The sequence below is a fragment of the Sinohyriopsis cumingii genome, unplaced genomic scaffold, assembly GCF_028554795.1.
Source record: "Sinohyriopsis cumingii isolate HCF-2022 unplaced genomic scaffold, ASM2855479v2 utg001182l, whole genome shotgun sequence".
Lineage (NCBI taxonomy): Eukaryota > Metazoa > Mollusca > Bivalvia > Unionida > Unionidae > Sinohyriopsis > Sinohyriopsis cumingii.
Genome location: NW_028315970.1, coordinates 350,731 through 373,361, shown reverse-complemented (window position 1 = coordinate 373,361; position 22,631 = coordinate 350,731). Strand labels below are relative to the sequence as shown.

Below are 22,631 nucleotides of genomic sequence, written 5' to 3'. Positions count from 1 at the left end.
AACAATTCAAAGTGACATCGACGATTGTGATAATTACTGCCTCGTTTGCTCACTGGTAAATTTGTCACAGTATGATACACTAAAAACGGCATTGTCAGTAAAAGGACTAAATTGTTACATTTACTGTTGATGTTGTTAGCTGTTTGCATGCAGTGTCACCTTTAAAAGCCACTTTTGACATCTATTTCCGTTTGTAAAATTTCCACGCTGCATACACTTTCAATTTTTGTTGAATGTAAATTGTTCTAAATAAAGTGAAGGACTATACTATTACAAAATTAGCGTTATATACGTTATTGCTGTTGTTGGCTTTAACAAGTTTTACTTAAAGTAATAAAGCTATGCTAAATATACACATATTAAGTACAGTTTAAGCACTGAATGTGCCATGGAAGAGATGTGAGTAAAGTGCCTTATAAAGGTTGCATCGAAATAGCCAACCCCGACTGGCCTGCGTGGGTATTGAACCAGCAACGTTTGTATTGTAATTCAGGCGATCTTTCGGATGAGCTACAGCAGCTCCCATAAAGTTAATGAAGTAATAATGTATGTATGTATGTATTAATGTATGTATGTATGCATCCATGGATAGATAGATGGAAGGATGGATGGATGGATGGATGTACATATGCATGAATGTATGTATGTACGTACATACGTATGTATGTATGTATGTATGTATGTATGTATGTATGTATGTATGTATGCATGGATGTATGCATGTATGTATGTATGTATGTATGGTATGGTATGTATGTATGTATGTATATATGTATATATGTATGTATGTATGTATTGTATTAATGTATGAATGTATGCATCCATGGATAGATGGATGGAAGGATGGATGGATGGATGGATGGATGTACATATGCATGAATGTATGTATGTACATACATACGTATGTATGTATGTATGCATGGATGTATGCATGTAGGTATGTATGTATGTATGTATGTATTGTATTAATGTATGTATGTATGTATGTATGTATGCATCCATGCATGCATGCATGTATGCATGCATGCATGTATCCACGCAAGCACGCACGTAAGTACGTATGTATGTATGTATGTATGCATGGATGTATGCATGTATGTATGTATGTATGTATGTATTCATGTATGCATGTATGTATGTATGTATGTATGTATGCATCCATGCACGCACACACGCACGTAAGTACGTATGTATGTATGTATGTATGTATTTATGTGTGCATGCATATATGTATGTATATCTGTATGTATGCATGCATGCATGTATGTATGTATGTATGTATGTATGTATGTATGTATGTAACTGTCAATTTTGTAGATATCATTGCGACAGATGCAAATTTAAGTTGATGTCTTTGATTTTATCTGGATTCAATCCGTGATATGTTTTTTATTCATTGCATCTGTTGAGACCTAATTGAGTATTATTGTTACTGGCTTTCTTTATCGAAATAGTAATGGTGGAAATGTTACAACAACATCATCTGTACATGATGAACTATTTGTCATAAGCTGAAACTTTTCAGAGATTGGTTTAATATTAAGGAAGCAGTACTATAGGTATCTGCAACCATGGCGGGGCACTTGTTAATAATGGCGGTTAGATAAGCCTGAGTTCTGATTGGTTAGGTTATGTGTTTGCTGTGAGTTGCGCAGGCCATGTATCGTGCTTCATAAATTAATTATACCGCTTAATAGTCGAATTTTAGTGCGAGGCGAAATGTATTTACTTCGTTGTGTGGGTGAGATCCTCCTACATATTGTCGAATGCATGCGTAGTTGCGAGTCGTTGAGAGACATATAACATACGGTGTAAGGAGACAGTTCCGCTAAAGGTGAACACAGCGAATCTGGAAGCGAAAGGATATTATCTTCCGCGTCTGAACTGAAGAGACTAGACATCTGAGAAAGGCTACAAATACAGCGACGCATGAACGGGCCAGGGAGAACAAGAGCGTTCGTATCCAAGTTTACCACGACCAACAAACTTTTCTTGTTTCTGGAGGGTGACCAACAAAACAGTATTAGGTTAAGAAGACATGCCCAACAATGAAAGTTCAAACATCTTCTTGTTGAAATGTGTTGTATTTATGTACAAGGATTTGCTAATTGCATTTTAGAACTTTGTGTTAGTTTATGTTCTGGTAGAAGTGCAATCTACAACTTGTCTTGTACAATTTATTTGTTTATCTAAGTTCATTAAATGTCTGTTATTCTATAAAGATGGGCTTGTCCTATTCTATTCTGCATCTCTTCTCATATATAAATTTAGTCGGTTCATTAATTTCTTATTTTACGTGTTTGATCGATATGGCCTACATCACTTTAATCGATCATCCTCTAGAGATCGATAATCACAATCAAAAAGAAAATAAACCGCTCAACGCAATCGGTATGTGTGTTTATGTATGTATGTATGTATGTATGTATGTATGTATGTATGTATGTATGTATTATATGTGGGTGAATGGATACATATGTGAAAAGCAAAAAGGTGTGAGAGAGAAAGAGAGATTTGGACTGTGAGTGTAAAACACTATTATATGAATATTGTCCTATCCACGTACCCCGGAATCCCCAGAGGGACACTGTCCCTTACTAATCCACCATTTCTGTTCCAACTTTAATAGATCTCCGTACTCCCGCAGTTCGAGAATTGCTATGTTGAGCGGCTGCCTGCAAATATAAGACATGCATGCTGAAAAGGGTAGTTACGTGGCTGAAGCTGATAAATACGTCCAAGACATGAAAACGTTTTTTTCAAATTTTGTCCCTCCTAGTCATGTATTGGTTACAGACTAGTTTCGTTGGATCGTATTTAAAAGCAGTGATGTTGACTTCAAATTTAAACTAGAACAATGTTTACAGTGGTTGAATAAAAGATATTGCCCTGAATGGAAAAACAAACGAACACTAAAGACAATATTATCATTCGACATTCGTAACTAAACAGACTAATAAATTATCAATATCTATAATCAATATACGCATTTAAGCTGATGATTAAAGCCATATTTTCGAAACAAGATATTCATTAAGTACCTATACATTTCTTACAATGAATGTTACAACCTCTACGTAAGATTTATTGCTAAGGTTTTCTAACACTCTATGCCATTGTGCGATGAGAACATCATCTCTTTTGTCTCGAGTATAATGGTGTGTGCAATAAGACCATCATCTGTCCACCAAGTTAAGGCATTGTCTATTTTGTGCTGAGCTTATCGCATTATGCGATGGAATCACAAATTATTTTGTCCGGAAATTAACGCATTATAGGATTAGAACATAATCTTTATTCTAATGTTTAACGTACTGTGCATTGAGAACAGCGTCCATTTTGTTATGAGTTGGAAATATTGCGCGAAGTGAACATCATCAGTTATTTTGTCCCTAATTTAAGGCATTTGGAGACAACACCATCATTTGTTTGGTCCAAAGTTCAAATCATTGTGCTATGAAAACGTAATATGTTTGATCCCGGGTTTAATGCATTGGGCGACACATCAGTAGTTGTATCAATCACGTTTGGGTGAATTGACATGTGTAAAGAACATGGGGAATCATGCTAGAATTGTTACGTCAAAGGTGTCCATACATTTAACATAGGGTCTAGTATTATAGAGTCAGAAGTGTTTCTTGGGGAAAATGCTCAATCTGTGATTCCTAAGGTTTGCTTCTATGTCTTATGGCGTCGTACGGGAAACATGATGATAGCATGTATAGATATTATCTAACATGCAAGAACGTTTAGTAACATCAATCACTTACATTTTGAATACAATCCAATTACCCTGTATACAATCCAGTAGCTATTTTTTATATACCATAATGCAGCACACCACATCATTAAGCACATAAGTTGATTGCAAGCCAGTTCACTACATATTCAAATCCAACAATCATAGTTTTTATTAAAATCCAGTAAATCACATATACAATCCAAACCCCACATTTTCTTTACAATCGAATACACCACATACACAACTAGCTTTTAATTGCAACCCAAAACAGCAAACATCGGATCCAGCAAGAGTTAGTGATTACTATCCTAAATGTCTGAAGGTACATCTATCTATCTATCTATCTATCTATCTATCTATCTATCTATATATATATATATCTATATATATATATATATATCTATATATATATATATATATATATATATATATATATATATATATATATATATATATATATATATATATATATATATTAATCCTCACCCTATGAACACTATTCCAAACCGCATTGTGCACTGCCTGAAATCCCCACACATTGCAACAGAAGAAAGTAATCTGATTGTAAACGAAAGGATGAAATCACATAAACATGCTGTACAACACACAACCTGTACAATCCAAAACCCAACATGTACTATCCAAAACGCATTGCGCAGTATCTAAAGTCGCCACATCTACTAGCATGCGAAGATTGTATTGTTTATGTTAGGACTCCATGGTCTTAAAGTAACAGAAAGAGAGAAACTAACAAGTTTTATACAATTCAATACGTATTTTGTTCCCTACGATACACAATAAAAATGTAAAAAGAATTTACATTATTCTGAATACAAATGCCATATAGATCTAAACGTTATATCACAAGTCCAAATGAAGGGTTTTCCAATTATATTCCATTCGTATTTAAAACACGTTCAAATATTGAATATGTTGACGTGCCCGTAGTCTCGAATGTGCTAATGTACCGGTGGCCTGGAATGTGAACGGGTGTCAACAGTCTCTCGATGTATCACAAGATGTCTATGTTTGAATGTAGTCGAATTACAAATTAATGAATCTGTCCAACAATAGTATTGAGCACATTGTAATTCCAGTGAATAATTTAAGTAATTAAAGATACCAAAAACTAAACAGTCAACACAACAAAACGACTGATTCCAATGTGGATGTTAAAATATAATCCTTAATGTTTAGAGCAAGCAACGTTGATATCAAAAGCTGCGACACAATAAAAGATAAAGGGTCAACAGTTCTATAACATTCTAAGTCGTCAACAAAATATGGTCAGTTACTAAAATTATATTAATGAACATGGCACATACAAAACATCAGGTACACCAGGTTTTCCATAGTTGAGCTACAATGTCCTAGACGCAGATTCAGACAAATATCTTTACTTCCATTGATATATATCCTAATAATTAATATATACTAACATAGGAATATTAATTATGTATTATGTTGTTTAGAAAATCAATGCCCCTAGTCATGTACACCATTTACAGGATTTTAGAGTAAGGTCCATTACAAAGAGAAATATACATAACATATAATCATGGAGAAAAAACCCAACAAACAATGCAAATTAAATGTGCATAACATGTAAAAGACTAAGATGAAATCCCACAACTATGCTCTCAATCGCTTCAGCTATAACTATTCAAAAGGCCTTGTATAGTCTTTTTTAAATCCACGCTACTTACAACAGGCGAAACAGGTAGGATGTGAATAAAATGAAATCACACAAACATACTATCTAACACACCACCAACACTATCCTCACCCCATATACACTGTGATTGTATGTGTCTTAAAGTAACGTACGTATAGTATATAAAAATCAAGAGAAAGCAACGATGGGTTGCCATGCAGCCAAACAAATCGAATAAAAACATGACCAAAATCGACAGAGCAAATATGAAATAACATATTCATACAGTTTTAATATGTATATCAGACTACTCTTTCCTTTTTTATTAAATCAATACATTTACTAATAATCAGAAGCTGACAACACAGAGTCAAATGAAAAATCCAACAAATCCTAAACCCGAACATATTTGCAAGGCTGATACTGATGTGCAGTCAAAACTTGATCTGCTAATATACAGAAATGTCACTTTGCCATCGATGCACACACCATTTCTGAGGTAAAGACAAGAAATAGCCACATTGCCCACAAAATCATCCTTTTACTTTATCATCGCTTCCATAGTACTCACGCTCAAAACAAGTCACTAAATGTTATATGAGATATAAACAATATTGTCCACATCCGATGGAATATGTTCATTGTAATCCCACATTATTGAATCGATTTGATACAATAGTTCTCCTTTATAAATAATGATGTCGTCATTAGAGGAGGTGAACCATATGAATCCAAATTGTACACACTATGATTATTGGTAAAATAGACGGATACTAAACGGGTTCCTAGTAGACGTATTTCGTCTATGTTAATATGCTTGAATGTTTTTATGTTTGCGATGGAGAAGATCATCTTTAGCACACACTACATAATTCCACAAAGCGGCGTACGAACTATGTCAGAAGGTAATACAGATCCTAAGTATCTGACCCTTTCCCTGAAAATGTCCGTCAAGTAAGTCGATGAACCATGTCTCATAACCTCTTTTTATGGCTGGGTATGTCAGTTTCTTGGAAATTCTCTTATTGTAGTGGTTTGTGTTTTTCTCATTGTGCGGACTTAAAAGCTACTTAAGAAATATATTGATCGGTTTGACTTAATTATTTGTTTTCGCTGAGGCATTAGGATCCAATTTTAAAAGGAAACAAATACTGGCCCTATCAAAATAACAACTTCTGCCAGGTTTCAAAATACTTTGGGATCTTTTTTGCCTGAAAATCGATTGGATCTATCTTTTGTTACATCGTCACTTTATGTTGATCAAAACCCCGTTTGGTTAGATGAGGGATGTAAATGAAGCTCTTGACTTCTTTATGACTGGTAATCAACAAATAAGCACGGATTTCTGCGCTTTTACTGATGTCCTACAATGCGCAAATAAATTCAGCTTGAATATGAGATTGATAGGAAGTGATATCGACTACTGTTTGAAAGAAACGATATTGTACATAATATTGTCTATTGGTTGCGCAGGGGGACGCCAAAAGAGACTTGTAAATGACTAGCCATCAGTCTTCACACAGGTTGATACAAAATCCCGAATAATCGGGAGTGGTTGATTTAAATCGTTAAATAAATCTTCATGAAGTGTTTGAGTGCATCGTTGTATGCATAATTAAGGGTGTTCAAACTGTTTGGTCAACACTTGGAATTGATACTTATCACTTGAATGTGTACATTAGATCACATAATAGGCAATGGGATTGACCGAACGATGTGTTTTACTTTGTTGAAGTAAAGTTTGTCTACTGAAAAAATGTATTGTCATTACCATGATGTACGTTTCGTGTAAACCAAAGTTTAATTTCTTCCTCACCTTCTCCTAACACATCACCAAAGCTAATACAACAAACATACGTCGATACGCTTGATTTTTGCGCACTGAAAATTGTCCATGTCGTACAAGTCTATGGCATTAGTTGGTCCTCCAAACAACCTGGACTCAAAGGTAGGTTCGTTGTCTACCACTTCCTAACATTCGTTAAAAAAGTCTAAATCTGGGATCCATTTTCAAGCGGTGATCGTACTCGTGCTTTGAGATTTCTAACACCCGGTAGCTTTGATTTTTGTGTAACCCTAGGCATCGTTAGTGTGTTTCCTCGTGTTATTATTCCACGTTGAACTCTGAGAAAGGACTTTCAAGCATTGTTGAGGGAAACTGGCGAGCAATCCGTGAAATAATCATCGATGGAATTCATGAACGATCTAATGATTTTCGATATCCCAACCATCTACCACAAGACTATATCATGCACAGTTTCTAGTACGTTCTATCTATTTGTCTGCATTTTCATGCAAATAATGTACCCAATGCAACACTTTGGACGAATATCGACTGCTGATGGAGAGGTGAAACTGAGGTGATATTCGTTCTAAATTGTTCTCCAGCATGAACCTATTTGTGTATACTTATCCAGACACAACCCCGGATTAGTTTCGTTCTTGAGCACACGTGTGCCTTGGAGACATTGGTTCGAATGTGATCCACAAGTGAAACACAGTCTCAATAATTTCCAAGCACTTTTATGTGTTCAATTAGTTGCATGCGATGCGGTTCGTAATATGTACGACTGACAAATGTTATGTTGAGAAAAGACTAATGAATTAGATCCTTTCCTTCAGTAATACCTGTTTAAACGCAAAACAACACTGGCATCTCACTCTGCAATAAACATCCTGGTCCCAACTGCAAAATTACTTTGCACATTTCTAGCAGCAGTACGTTTATCCTGTGATACTAGTAATGCCATCAAAATGTTCTTGATCATGATACTAGTGAACGTATCCTACATCTAGGAAGTCTGGCTTTTGAAGCACTAAAGGTCAAAAACTACTTGAGGATACACGTCCAATGTATTCCCTGAATTCAATACTCCTTGAAGGTTCCTTTATGCATTTCAAGAATGCCATGTGCAGTCTCTTTAGATATGCCTCAATTTTGTATCCCGAGTTCATCTTAGTTACGTTGTTTGACTCAGTCCTATTGACAAATGCTGTCCCATATTTTTTCAGTTTGATGTCTTGTTCTTGTCAGCACACGTTCGAAAGAAGACGATGGCACAGACGTAGCAGATGTGGTCTTGAGAGTTGTTATTTAAACTTTGGTGCGTCAGCTACCTTAAGGGGGTAAAACGTGGGTCATGCGAAGTGCAGTTTTTCTATCGGTCTTCGATAGGTGTTAAGGTTTGCTGACGACTTTGAAGTGTGTTAATTTTGCCGGTGCAGTAAACTCAATCCAGACAGGATATTACAAACTGACATGATGAATGGGGAGCCTAAAACTTTCGTCATATTTTGCCTGATCAAAGTAGTTGTATCTGACAAGGAATCCCACATATCTTAACAAACATTATATGTGCCTGGGTAAGCCATCAAACCTGAACTATTTTGATTTCACTTTTATTCTTATCTTTCAAAGTTAGATTGTGATATATTTCGGGAGCTACTGATCGTCTATCGTTTTGGATGGATAGAAACTCATTTGATCCTGTTGCAAAAGTAGCGAGTGTTTAGGCCCACGCATTTCTTCTACGTCATCAGTTGCATGTACATAAATTAACACTTCAGTTGGCATATTAGGCGATATGGAAGATCGTCATTGTCACTTCTTTGTTTCTTTAGCTGAGGTTTACACACACATTGTCCCTATATAGGGAATTGGGGGTGCGTTTCTGACCGTAAGAACAAATATCATTTTATTAGCCTTCAAACTGTGATCATGCAAGGGTGAAAACAGATTCACTTTCTGGTCCGATATTTGCACATGGTCATTGTGAATATATAGTTCAGATAAGACGACGGTCTACTCAACCGTACGAGATAAAAGTCATGATATTTGCTGTAACTGCCAGTAGAAAGGACTTCCCGAGAACGTCGAAGCCAAGGAAAAAGAGAAAGAACAAAACAAATTGAAGTTTATCATTGTCTTGGGAAGGGAAATTTGTCTTCATATCGTATAAAGAAAGAAGAATAAACAAAAGAAACACGAGAGATGTAGATTAATCCGAAAGAAAAGGTCCCATCCGGGTAAAGAATTGCAAGAAATCAAAACCACTAGACAGACAGCAGAAAGAGAAATATCCTGACCAGTGAATACATTCAAGAACAAACCGTGAAGCATGGAAAAAAGCCGTAAGGCCGTAAATAAACTGTTTTGATGTGTTTGAGACATTTTACTGGCATTCAGAGAAAACAACATGCCAAAGAAAACGAGAGGGTCTCTTCGTCTAGATTGTATTATACGATGGATCAGTTACGGACTCATTTAAGTAATCTATTTCATCTTGGGGAAAAGAGATTTGGTTAGCGTGTACAGGGTGTTGGAATGTATAAGTGGTTTGATGGATAGTATATTTGTGTGATTGCATCCCTTCTTCTACATCATATACCATTTTTCTGGTAGTAGGTGTGAGAGATTTTAGACACTACGCATTCCATGTTTCATAGTATGTATGTGGTGTTGGATGGTATAGGTGGTGTGATGGATAGTAGTGTGAATATTAGTGTGATTTCATCGCTTTCTTTAGATTATATCACTTTGCTCTTCCACTAGGTGTATGCAATTTAAACAGTAAGGTAGTGTTTATAGGGTGTTGGATATCGTACGTAGTGTGTTGGACAGAATGTTTGTGTGATGTATTCCCTTTTCTTTCATCACAACCTTTTATTCTGGAGAAGATTTTTAGACGCTATTACAAGACGTTTAGGATTGTCTGAAAGGGTGTTAGATAGAGAGCTATTTCCACGTTAATTTCTTATTGAAGACCCTCGTACGTCTATGATAGTGATCAAAATGGGTGCTGAATTTTCATGGTATATTGGATTGTAAAATAAAGCAGGTGTCTAGAAATGTTGACATTAAACCTCCAGTACGGCTCATTATATTTTTCCATAGAGACATTCAGTAAGAATCACAAAGATATAAAATTCCATTCTCTATCTATACAGTTTTGTCTCCATTAATATTTTTGATCGTATAAACATTTTACATCATAACCGCTTTTTACACCATTTTGCCATTTCCTTATTAAACCTATGGACCCGTATAACACAGATTTCCAACATGATCTCATAAACACTTTTGACCACGTAAAATCAATCATTCCCGTGATAAACATATGGACGACTTGACATAAGATTTCCCCTACGTACATATAGTAGCGCTTAGTTATGTGAACTCTAACGATGTCACCATGTCACGCCTATAGAACCCTAATAAAACAAAAATAAACAAGCGTAATGCGGTTAGCCTGTACCTAATATCTGAGCCCTTCGGTGTAGCAACTCCGTATCCCTTCTGATCCAGGTTTCTTCCAACCTTCATTGTTTTGCAAGGCTTTCTTTGGTTGTAATAATTATTCATGGCAGATTCCAAAAGAAATGCATATTTGCCTTTCCCATTCTTAACTTTCTCCCAACCCATATCTGAGTTCGTGACATATACGCTGTCTGCATGCTCCGTCATAAATTTCCACATTTTTTTGTATACCACAACCTGGGAATCCTGAAAATAACAAAAAACAGCAATATAAATGTCATATTAACATACCAAGCCAAACCTCTTAATACGTTAACATCTAAAAGGTTCCAAAATTATTTATCTAATTTGATATTACTTGCTACGTTGAAATGTCAAGAGTCTAGATCGAAACGTGATACAATTTACTTGACAATTGTTGAAGATAGAGTTATACAAGTTTGTGACTCTCACATTAATGTGTCGGAAAGCTTTCCAAATAATGTAATTAGCGAATAACACAGACAGACAAACATGCGGATAGACATACAGACAGAAACGTAATAGGTGGCAGTACTGGTCAAGGAGCTGTTAGAATTTTCAATATTTGTGTGCAAGTGACAATTGAGGATATTTTCTATATGCTACAAGATAGCTGAATCGAAATATGTATAACTTAGTCTGTCATACCGTATCATTTAAGTTTCAAGACAGGATACTGAAAACAAGCGTCTGTTGGCATTTGTCTTGGCTCTTTCATGTGTGTGACGTTAGATATGGAGTAAGGCAAGTCGAGAGCTTTTTACACCATTACCATAGTAACGGTTTCTTTGAAAGTGTTACTACCTTCACGACCCGTTCCCGGGTTTCTGTGGAAAGTTTCTCATGGTATATTTATAAATCCCAACAGACTGTGAACAAAGCCTAAAAGCCGACTTTATTAAAGTCGAATAAAACATCTTTTATTTTGTCATTTCATTTTCCCGCTTTATTATGGCATTCATACAACATATTTTGGGAAAATCAATTTTAAGCGCTAAGGAATGTCTGGAGCAAAATAAGACTTATCAAACCTTGTCGAAATCGAATAAACGTATACTAAATCTAACAACAGTAAAACGGAGAAAAATACAAACAATAAAAACATCAAGATCAATTGATTCCATAAAAAGCCGTGCAATGTCCAAACTGAAAAATTTCCTAGCGTTCTACATGGCAGCAAAGAGTAATGGTTTAGGAGGCTCGATATAAATATCTAAACTTACTCTAAAAAACGTCTCCGTGGTCCCTCCTGTTTGTATTCCATATTTAATATCATGGTTGTTGTCAACAAGGTCATCCACGGAATTTATGGGTACGGTCAACTTCTCAAATGTCAGGAAGGCGGCGAGATTAGCAGTATATGATGATACAATAATAAGGGTAAAAAACCACCACACACTTCCGAGCACGCGACCGGAAAGCGATCTATAAAAGTAAACAAATGGGTTTTAGTCAAGTTACTTATACGAAGGCTGGCATATTTAGAAGATAAAATGAAGAAACCTTGGAGTCAAACAGAGTCTCGGACACAACGCAAGATGATATTGTAGTTTACCAGCTGACCAGGTTTCAAATATCCACAGACTGCTAATTAAAAATTATATAATTTGCACGAGTGCATTATTTGTATTAAATATTAATTCTGCATAGTATTGTCAGGCATTCTCATGCACAGACCAGGGACAACATGTTCTATTACGATTGGTATATACTTGCGATTGTCCATAATTAATAACATATAATTTGAATTGTTTCTTAGGAATCCAGACTGGCTGTATAGGCAGGTGAGATTTAATTACTAGGTCTACATGAGAATGAGTCTGATGCATGTACCACCGACTTTGTAGCATCATTTATTGATGATGTGTGCGTAGTCGTTATAGGATATGGACTCGTGTGTGCAAGCAAGGCGATAGGTGCCGTGTACCCACGAAAGTATGTTCGACTGTCCTTTGAGTATGTATTTTAAATTCTCTAACATGAATAAGATAGGAATAACTAATTGTGATACAACAATCCTTCATATAAAGATATAAATAAGCAACTAAACAATGAGAGGGTTCGCCGTTCATCTCTAGAACGTTCTTAGCTGTCGACAAGATCTGGGCAATCAGTGAACATTTAGTAAACACATGGAATTCCCATGAAGTGGAATCAATGTCCTTTACTCAAATTAAAGAATACTTTCACACAAAAGTAATAATAATATTAAAATATAATCTACAATCATAGAAATAAATTACTTGTTTAATTATATTGTTTACCCAAAAGATATGTGTCAGGTAAGACCAAGTTGCTTCCGTCTATTATGGACAAAGGTAAATCATGCAACACTGCAACACAAACTAAATATACCTAATAATAATAATAATAATATATAGATATAGATAGATATAGATAGATATAGATAGATATAGATATAGATAGATATAGATATAGATAGATATAGATAGATAGATAGATAGATAGAGATAGATAGATAGATAGATAGAGAGAGAGAGAGAGAGAGAGAGAGAGATACAGATAGAAAAGATAGACAAAGTCATACATAAGAATACAGATGCTATTATAGGGTATAACACTATTTGTCAGCACAGGATAGGCTCTGCATGGCTGCCAGTATCAATGGTAGACATATACTCCACAATGAACTATCTAATCATGTACCCACAATGGCCATACCTGACACTCGAACCCAGGTAGACAGGTGAGAAGGCTGCACTCCGTAACGGTGAGCGCTTTAGACCACTCTCAGATCTCCGTTACTTCTACAATCTTGATAGTTATATGATTGATTAGTCTTCCATCAGTGTCTTTTTGTTCCATTTAAATTTGTGAAATTAGATTGAAAGAAATTCTACTTTACTAAGCATACCCTGGGAGTTTTTACAATACTGTCGATCAGCGTGCAAACGTGACATTTGTCAAATTTCACGGGCGGGCAAATGCAAACAAAGGAATAGCCAGCTGGATTTTTAGGCATATTAAATAAATCTAATGTACACATCTCATTGTTTTATCATGTTAAAACAATGTTAAAACATCCTGAAAAAGAAACAATTGTGAATTGTTTCTTATGACCAGAGGTGAATTTGATGCTGTTGACATCCAGCTCCAGCAATCCACTGCGTGAACCCATCTTTCCTCAGACATAATTGTACGAGTACTTTGGATACCATAGCCGCATCTTTGGAGTCGGCGTCTGGTTCTGATAGTGTCATTGATTAAAATCAATGGCTGGGGACCCTAACTCGTATTTCTTGTCTAATTTAGACTATCCATTTCGTTTTAGATTACTATACCCGGCTTATGCATGGATCTGGTTTAGCGAGGCTGTTAACATTATTGCGCGAGTCGGTAAATAGTGGCCATGCTATGCTGAATTTAGCAAATTTAAATAGAGGTGACATATTATATAAATAACGTCTTCTAGGATTGACTTCATGTTCCATGTTTTATTATTTAAATAGCCTTAACAATGATAGGAATTCATGCCAGGCTAGATTTGCCATTGCGTCTTTCACTATATTTTGTCTTCTGTATGATGACATGTAGGTCTTTACTTTTTTACAGCGTGGCTATCGTTGGTATTTTGTATGTGAAGCATATGAGTCTCCTTCGCCTCAGTCTTCACAGATAACACCATTACAATTCAATTTTGTTGTTGGCAGGCTCATATCGCCACAGGCACAAATCATAAACGTTTCGGTGGACACATATAAGAGTGTGTGTGTCCAAAACATAAAGAAAAGTTCTTTTTAATAATGTTTGGATGAGTTACACACTGATGGCAATTATTAGCATTTACTGCATTGACAAAGCAATGTTTGGCAACCTGTTCCATATATTTGTTATGTTTATATTTACAGTCAAAAACGAAAGACAGATGAAGCGCTATTTTATTACATATCAAATTTTGTGCGGTTGCATGTTGTACGATTCAGTCCAAGTATTGGAATATACAACGCAATAGACTTGTTTCTTGGATGAAATAGTGGTGAATGAGCCACATTCCTTTGTCAGTACATCGTCTTCGTCTGCTTTACCAGCTAAGGCGGTTCGAAATTCAATAATAATAATAATGAGGACTTTGTATAGCGCCTAATCTTTAGAAGCTCTAAGCGCTTTACAACATTAGACATCACCTATAAGATAAGAAATATAATAATATTATTACAAAAACAAACAACACGAAATTAGAAAAACATTATAAAAAAACCATGCTGAGAATATTTCAGGTAGAAAACATTATTAGGTCTTTAAGTTTTTTCTAATAGTCGAAATAAGTGAGTTTTGAAAGTCCTCTTGAATGTGATCACTGTGTCTTTGTGTCTAAGTTCAGTGGGCATTCATTCCACGTTGCTGGGCCCTGGTATGCAAAAGAACGCTGTCCATATGACTGTGGTTTCGTAGTGGGAATAATGAGTATACGATTGTCAGAAGAGGAGCGTAAGTATCTCGCCGGTGTATACACATGGGTGAGGTCAGATAGGTATGTTGGACTAGAGTCCGACAGTGCAATATAGCACAGAAAACAAATTTTGTGTTTGATTCTGGATTGAATGGATAGCCAGTATAGGGTACAGAGCTGCGGGGAGGTGTGCTCTGATCGTGCTGCTCTAAGTATGATCTGAGCAGCTGTGTTTTGAACTTTTTGGAGTTTCTGGAGTAGATATTGAGATGAACCAGACAGAACTGAGTTACAATAGTCCAGTCTTGAAAGTACTAATGAACACACAAGTGTTTTAGTGGCATCAACTGAAAGATATTTGCGAATTGAGCTGATGCGTCTCTGCAGCCTTGCATATGTTCATGACATATTGGTGCAATGTGAGAGTGATGTCCAGAGTAACACCTAGGTTTCGTACTGATTGTGCGAATTTAATGTTGGCGTTGCTGATCTTTATTGTTTGAGGTAAAGGATGTGAATGAGAAAGTATTTGTGTTGTGATCAGAATGGCCTCAGTTTTATCATCATTCATCTGCAGCTTGTTACAAGTCATCCATGATTTCACATCAGAAATGCACCTCTCTACACCTTGGATGGTAGCATCAACTTCAGTTGGGTGGTTAGATTTGTATATTTGGGTGTCATCAGCGTACAATTGGTGAGACACTGGATGATGATCTATGACACTTGAGAGCGACTGAGTGTACAGAATGAAGAGAAACGGTCCAAGAACAGACCCCTGTAGAACACCACAACATAGATCAACTGGCCTGGAGTGTATTCTATTTGCAGATACAATTTGTGTCCTGTTGACCAAGTAGGACTTGAACCACAGTAAGGCTGTATCATGAATGCCAAATACATGCTGGAGACGATGAAGTAATATATCATGGTCTATTGTGTCGAATGCTGCAGACAAATCAAGGAGGGTGAGGACTGTAATCTTTCCGCTATCCAACGCAGAAGGAATGTCATTAACTACTTTTAGAAGAGTTGTTTCAGTACTGTGGCAAGGGCGATATGCAGATTGTACATTGCTATAAAGACTATTTGAATTTAGATGAGATACAAGCTGGGATAGAACAACCTTTTCTAAGATTTTTGAAATGAATGGGAGATTAGAAACTGGGCGGTAGTTCTTTAAATGGTTATGGTCTAGTCTTGGTTCCTTCAGCAGAGGCTTTACAATGGCAGTTTTGAAAAATGATGGGAATTCCCCAGATGAGAGAGAGGTATTAATAACATCAGTTAGTGAAGGCAATACTGGATCTAAGCACTCAAGTAGCAGTGATGTTGGAATTGGATTAAGTTCACATGACTTTGGTGCACTCTTCATCACGATTGTACGTACGAAATCCATAGAGACAGGTTCAAATGCTGCTAATGGTTGCCGCTCAAATTCTGTATCCCAACTGTATGGTGACGACGAGACAATTGAAATTGTGGTGTCAAGCTTATCTCTAATGGTTTGTACTTTGTCACGGAAGAAATTTGCAAACATGTGCGGAAGGTCGACTGGAGAGAAGGTAGTTGGAATTGGTGTTGATTTGTTCCTTGACATTAGCTTGTTAGTAATCTGTAAGAGCTCTTTGCAGCTGGAACTTTAAAAGATAAAATTTCTCGATGGTGGAATCAATAATTACAAGCACTTAATGTGCCTTATTGATGTCACTGGCATGTGAAGTTATGCCCGAACAATTATTTAAGAGAATACGCGAGTGCGTTCATAACAATGCATATCACACCCTTTTCGGTCGTTAGTGCGGCACTCTAACCATTGAGCCACCACGTCTCATTTTATGCATTCAAACGTTTATGGTTTGCTCCAGTGGACGAATGACAGCAAACCACCAGCAATATTAAATTTCGATGGTGGTATCTGTGAAGAATGATAGCCAACACATCAAAAGTTTAATAAAAACAAAGTGTTTTTCGGTGAAGCAAGTCCAATCGATTGTCTTGGTATTTTCAGAAAGCAAATAACAGTATCCATTAGCAATTACAAAAAGGGAGGTAAGCAACGAAATCAATTTCAACGAACTATTGAATTGCTACTTATTTGATATATCGTTAAAGAATATGTAAATCTTCATATAAAGAACATATTCATGGTTATATAAAGAAGAAAAAAAGAAGAAATAACCATACTTGCTAACAACAATTTATGACCTTAACATCATCTTTTCAGCAAAGGTTTAGCAGTGTGTTTTTAAAACTCATTCATTAGTTTGGTATATTGATAAATTTCTTCGAAAAGAACTCATTCTCTACCATTTTCATTAAACTAAATTAAATATGAATAAAAAATAGAATTATCTAAATCTCTATCCTGAATTTCTTCTTTCTCAGAGGTGCGCTAAATCTGATGGAAAAATTTCAGTTTAGATTAATTATACTAGAGCCTCATATTTTAATATGTTCAGCATTTGTGCGCATGTTCAACATATGTGCGGTATACGGAACTAGTGACGTGACTAAAACAAACTGCTACAGACATTCCTCTGAGACCCCATGAATTTCTCGGAGAATAAAACTCGGCACCAAAGATAGACCTCTCAAAGAAAGACTATATTTCCAGACACAATAATTTAGAATTTTCTCATAACATTCTTCTAAATTATATGACCAATGGAAAACTCCATCTTTATCACGACGGAGTTACACATGGAGGTTTTATTTTGTTTTCAACTAACCTGGGGAACATATCAGGTCCTTGCTGCATTAGAGCACCAAGTGCAAACCACAAGGTGTTGGGAAGAGAATAGGAGTCGGAGGGCTCGCTATCCGTGTCATGTCGCTGCCATTCATATGGGCTCAAACGGCCCACCATATAAAAAATCAGACTGACCCCTAAAAAACCCAATGTAATGCACAGCCAGACTTTGTAAGAAAGAGGCTGCATGAAAGATAGAAACCCTGGTTTTTCATTTTCAGGTTTCTTGATCATCAAACTGATGCCTGTATTCATGAAGGGTTTGGTGAAGTCTACAACCTTTTCTCGAGCTTCTGTGATTGTCAATGCAGCTACGGCAATATCAGCTTCCTGTAATGAACGCAGAATATCACATATAAATATTTACATTTATGCAACGGGTAGAGCGATAACGACCGTTTTGCCTTTTGCTTACTTTTTAGGGAATCTATCGCCGTGACCTTTCTTCATTGATGTAAGCAAAGCAAACACGCTTTGCAACCCTTGGAATATTAACATTAATTCGTAGACAGCTATTTTAAATCTAGTTGATCCATAATTGTGGAAAAATTAATAGCTAGTACTTTATTACCGATGGTAACAATACTATGTAACTGATTTTCTACTGCACCTCGACCACTATAGAGTTTGGTAGGTCATACGCCTATGGGGATATTATGCTGGCAGGGAACTATTTTATAACAAGATTTTAAAAAATTTAAGAATTGCCAAGACACTCACACGCTTATATATATAAGACTGATAATACGAAAAGTACGATATGTGTTAACGGTGATGTACAAAATTGTTTCATGTTTTGATATAAAATATAGATGTACTATTATGATGCGATAATATACTAAAGGCATACACAATATACAGTCACACTAGTCAACACACAGACATACACCTACCTCTACATACAAGCACACGCAAAAAATGTAATAATATCTCGGCTCATCCTTTACAGTAGGTGTAACGTAATTTAACTAAATGCAATAATTACAATAGCATGGCCATTTTTATTTGAGTGTTTTTTTGTATGACGTTGTATGATTTGAATCTCCTTATAATAGCATATTAAAACAGTATGGTACATTGTCCAATATGTATTTTATTTACTTAATTTATGTTGACTTATAATTGAATATTTATCATCTTTAGAGCAAAGCTTAATTAAAGTATTTCTTTTGCACTAAAACTAGATTATTGTAGGTCATTTTTTGTTTGGCCTCAATTGTGATTTATTTCAAGCTATGAATTTTTGCATTTTGTCATGAAAAATACATATTACTGTTAAGGAAAATATTGTACAAAAATACGTCTATAAAGAGTTTTACTTCCATTATCGACTTGCAAAAGTGATACAGAGAGAGAGACATATACATGCAGACATACAGAAACAGAGGGACAGGCAGAGAGAGGGACAAACAGACAGAAGAACAGAGAGAGAGAGAGAGAGAGAGAGAGAGAGGCGAAACAGACAGACGATACACTTACGTCATTCAGAAGTTCTGCTATAATCCCGTTCCATGCACCATCTACAAATTGGCCATAGTTATGATCTTTTACCAGCTGGATGGTGTACGTGAAGTTGAGTCTTTGAGAGAGTTCTTCAGCTAGATCGATACAATAGCCCTCGTATCTCTCATTTCCCACTAGGGGCTTGCCATTGATCGACCTCCTCTCGATTACAAAGGGGGATTCCTAGAATAGATAAACAATTGAGACAATTAGATTAATGCCATCTGGAAAACAATACTGAAAACCAACTTCTGTATTTCGCAGTATCCCACACTTTTTCTCCATCTTAGTTTGTACAACAAGTAGTTTTCTGGTGGTGTAATTTAGGCAAATGTGATCCCTCAATTCAAGACAGTAATTAGCATGCCACAATAGGTGTACGGTTATTGTTTTGGACAGATGCAGATTTAGGAATTTCAATACACGTTACATTATCTTAAATATTATATTTTCCTGTACAAAGACATAAAGCGAAATATTTCCAAATTATTTCCAAGAAAAGTAGAGTCCGTTAGCTAAAGTTAGGCTACAATAATGTAGTAGTGCACAATTTCAGTGATTGTTTATATCCTATATAACATATTCATTCAGCCTGGTACAAATCTAATTATTCTCCTAGATCCACATTTCTATCATTCATGCGTTTAGATACTCGTGTAATTCTAGCCCCTGATCCATATTTATTTCCTTCCTTAATTTATTATGACACTAGTGTAATTCCTGTCCAATATTAATATTTATTTCATGCATCTGTTACGGGACTAGCGTAATTCTAGTCCTAGATCCATTATTCGTCTGTTATGGTACTAATGTAATCCTAGTACCAGATCCATATGTCATTCATTCAGCTGCTGTGGCACTAGTATAATTATATGCCTAGATACATATTTCATTCATTCATCTGTTGTGGTACTAGTGTACATATTTTCCTAGATCCATTTTTCATTTTTCTATTTATTATTTTTCTATTCATTGATCCACATATCATCCTTTCATTCATTCATAATGGACAATAGTGAAGTTCTATTCACATATTCATATTTGTTTTCTTTAATTCATTCATAATGGATAATAGTACAATTCTAGTCATAGATCCATATTTCATTCGTTCATTCATTCATAATGGGTAATAGTGTAATCTTAGGCACAGATCAGTCTTTCATTCATTCATTCATAGTGGATAAATGTTTAATTGTAGTCAAAGATCCACATTTCATTAATGCATGCATAATGAATAATATTGCAATTCTAGTCACAGATCCATATTTCTTTCATCCAGCCAACAAACGTTGTACGTTGATTACTAGTTACTGATAGCGCAATCGTGTATAAGATGGATATCATACATAGTGATATATCCTGTATATGATCCTTAGGGACAAACGTAAGGTAAAACAAAATTAAATCAAAATGCTTAAATGGTGTCATAGAGGGTAGATTGAATGAAGTGTAACTGACTTCTGTTTAAAAAGAGCGCATACGATTTTAGTGGTAACTATCCTTGTCCTGTTTGGCAACTTCTCTTTGGTATCGTTCCGTGTTCTTGGAAGTTCTATCCTCAAATGTCCGTTCGACCAGTCTCCAACCTAAGGAATGAACAAACCCAACTTGTAGACTGATGACATAACTATTGAGCTACATATAATTATATTAATATCACTCATATGGTATCAACGTTAGGTTTCTCATTATATGCTAAAATATAATATATGGATCAATTTATGATCTATTTTATGAAACTGAAATATGTGCACTTCAACTAAATGTTGATTACATAGTGAGATAGTTCTGTACATTGACTCCATTCCTAGACACAATCCTCGGTGAAGACCTTGTGAAAGAGTCGAAAGCTTAGCAGTCGAAATACAGGTACCTATTCTTAGTTTCATAACCTGCCAATGGCCGTAGCGGGTAATAATATTCATTCTAGTATGGTCTATTTGCATATGATCTTAGGGACCTGGTGCACGATATTGTGCATTGGAAACAAAACCATACCGGGTGTGTAGATAATGAAACACACATAATAGCAGACTTTGATACTAAAATATCACCAATAATTATAACTGTAAAACATGAATATGAATTGTTTGAAGTCATACACTCCACTAGTATGCCTACCCGGGTTACAAAAACCTCTAAGACACGTATAAAACACATTCGGTTACAATTATATATATTAAGTGCCATGAATTGGCCTTGGAACCAGTATAACGTATCAGTACTTGCATCGTGAACGTAACTCTAATGCACCACGAATTAATGCAGATCATAAATGTACTAAGAGATCTGATCCCAACTTGTTCTGTAAGTATGTTGATGCTAACTGATAGATAGGTATGTACGATAATGTTTCCACTAGCTACCAAGTTGACTCTATTATATATGACTGAACAGTACAGGTGACACTTGCTAATGGTGCTGACCACATTTATCCGACCTTATATAGATTATGAATTAATCTGTCAAATGTTGATTCTCTTTCAGATAAATGTGAATCTACTCAATCATGCAGGTCATCAACAAGGGGAAAAATACAACATATCAAATTTAATGTCAATATTTCTTAGTAGTACTGTAGTACCAGTTGGTACTATTCAAAACAAACGATGAACGTAGTACTGTAGGTTTAACAATATTGGAAGACCCATACTGTTAAACATGTTTGTTCTGATAGCGTTTAAGTAATCCATTCCAGAGCACTATAGGAGTTCCCCGATGGAACATTGTGGGACTATTTTCTTTTCACTGTTTAGTAATGACGACTTTTGATATCTGACCATGCTGGTATTTGTATGTATGTGGATTACAAATGCAGTTCAGTCTGCATCAACAATCTTCTACGAAATTAAGAGTAAGCTAATGTGTGTATTTTTCAGCTTCTTGTGCTAACAAGGTTGTGTATATATATATGTATATTAGAGAAAAAAATCTTTGCATGTTGGTACTATTCAGAACAAAGAAGATTGAAACAAGATGTTTGTACACAGCGGCTTTATGTGTCACTCATGATAAACTTTTGGGAGTCAAAGGCAACGATGTAATCATGGAAAATATAAGTCAACTATGCGGATACAAGTTTTTTAGAGGTTTTGTTTTAAAAACAATACGCATCTTAATGGGATAATCAAGAATTGCGTTTTATAATTCCTTCCTTTAGCTTCATTTTTAGGATGATTTCGTAAATCTTTGAGATTGCTCGTCTTATCTTTAAAAACGTTTTTAGAACGCATTGGATAAATTTAAGATGAAAAATAGTCATCACCCAACTAAACTCTTTTTGTGAAACCA

General features: G+C 35.6%; 1 protein-coding gene across 1 annotated transcript in view; it reads right to left on the bottom strand.

Moving 5' to 3' along the window:
- LOC149772735 (glutamate receptor 3-like) overlaps positions 1-22,631 on the bottom strand; it is a 109,952-nt gene that overhangs the window by 7,189 nt on the left and 80,132 nt on the right. The window contains exons 9-14 of the mRNA XM_089947405.1: positions 20,822-20,926; positions 19,317-19,523; positions 17,818-18,167; positions 11,898-12,099; positions 10,652-10,899; positions 2,567-2,675 (exon numbers count right to left, since the gene is read on the bottom strand). Coding sequence (XP_089803531.1) covers positions 2,567-2,675; positions 10,652-10,899; positions 11,898-12,099; positions 17,818-18,167; positions 19,317-19,523; positions 20,822-20,926 — 1,221 coding nt within the window. The remainder of the gene's footprint in view (positions 1-2,566; positions 2,676-10,651; positions 10,900-11,897; positions 12,100-17,817; positions 18,168-19,316; positions 19,524-20,821; positions 20,927-22,631) is intronic.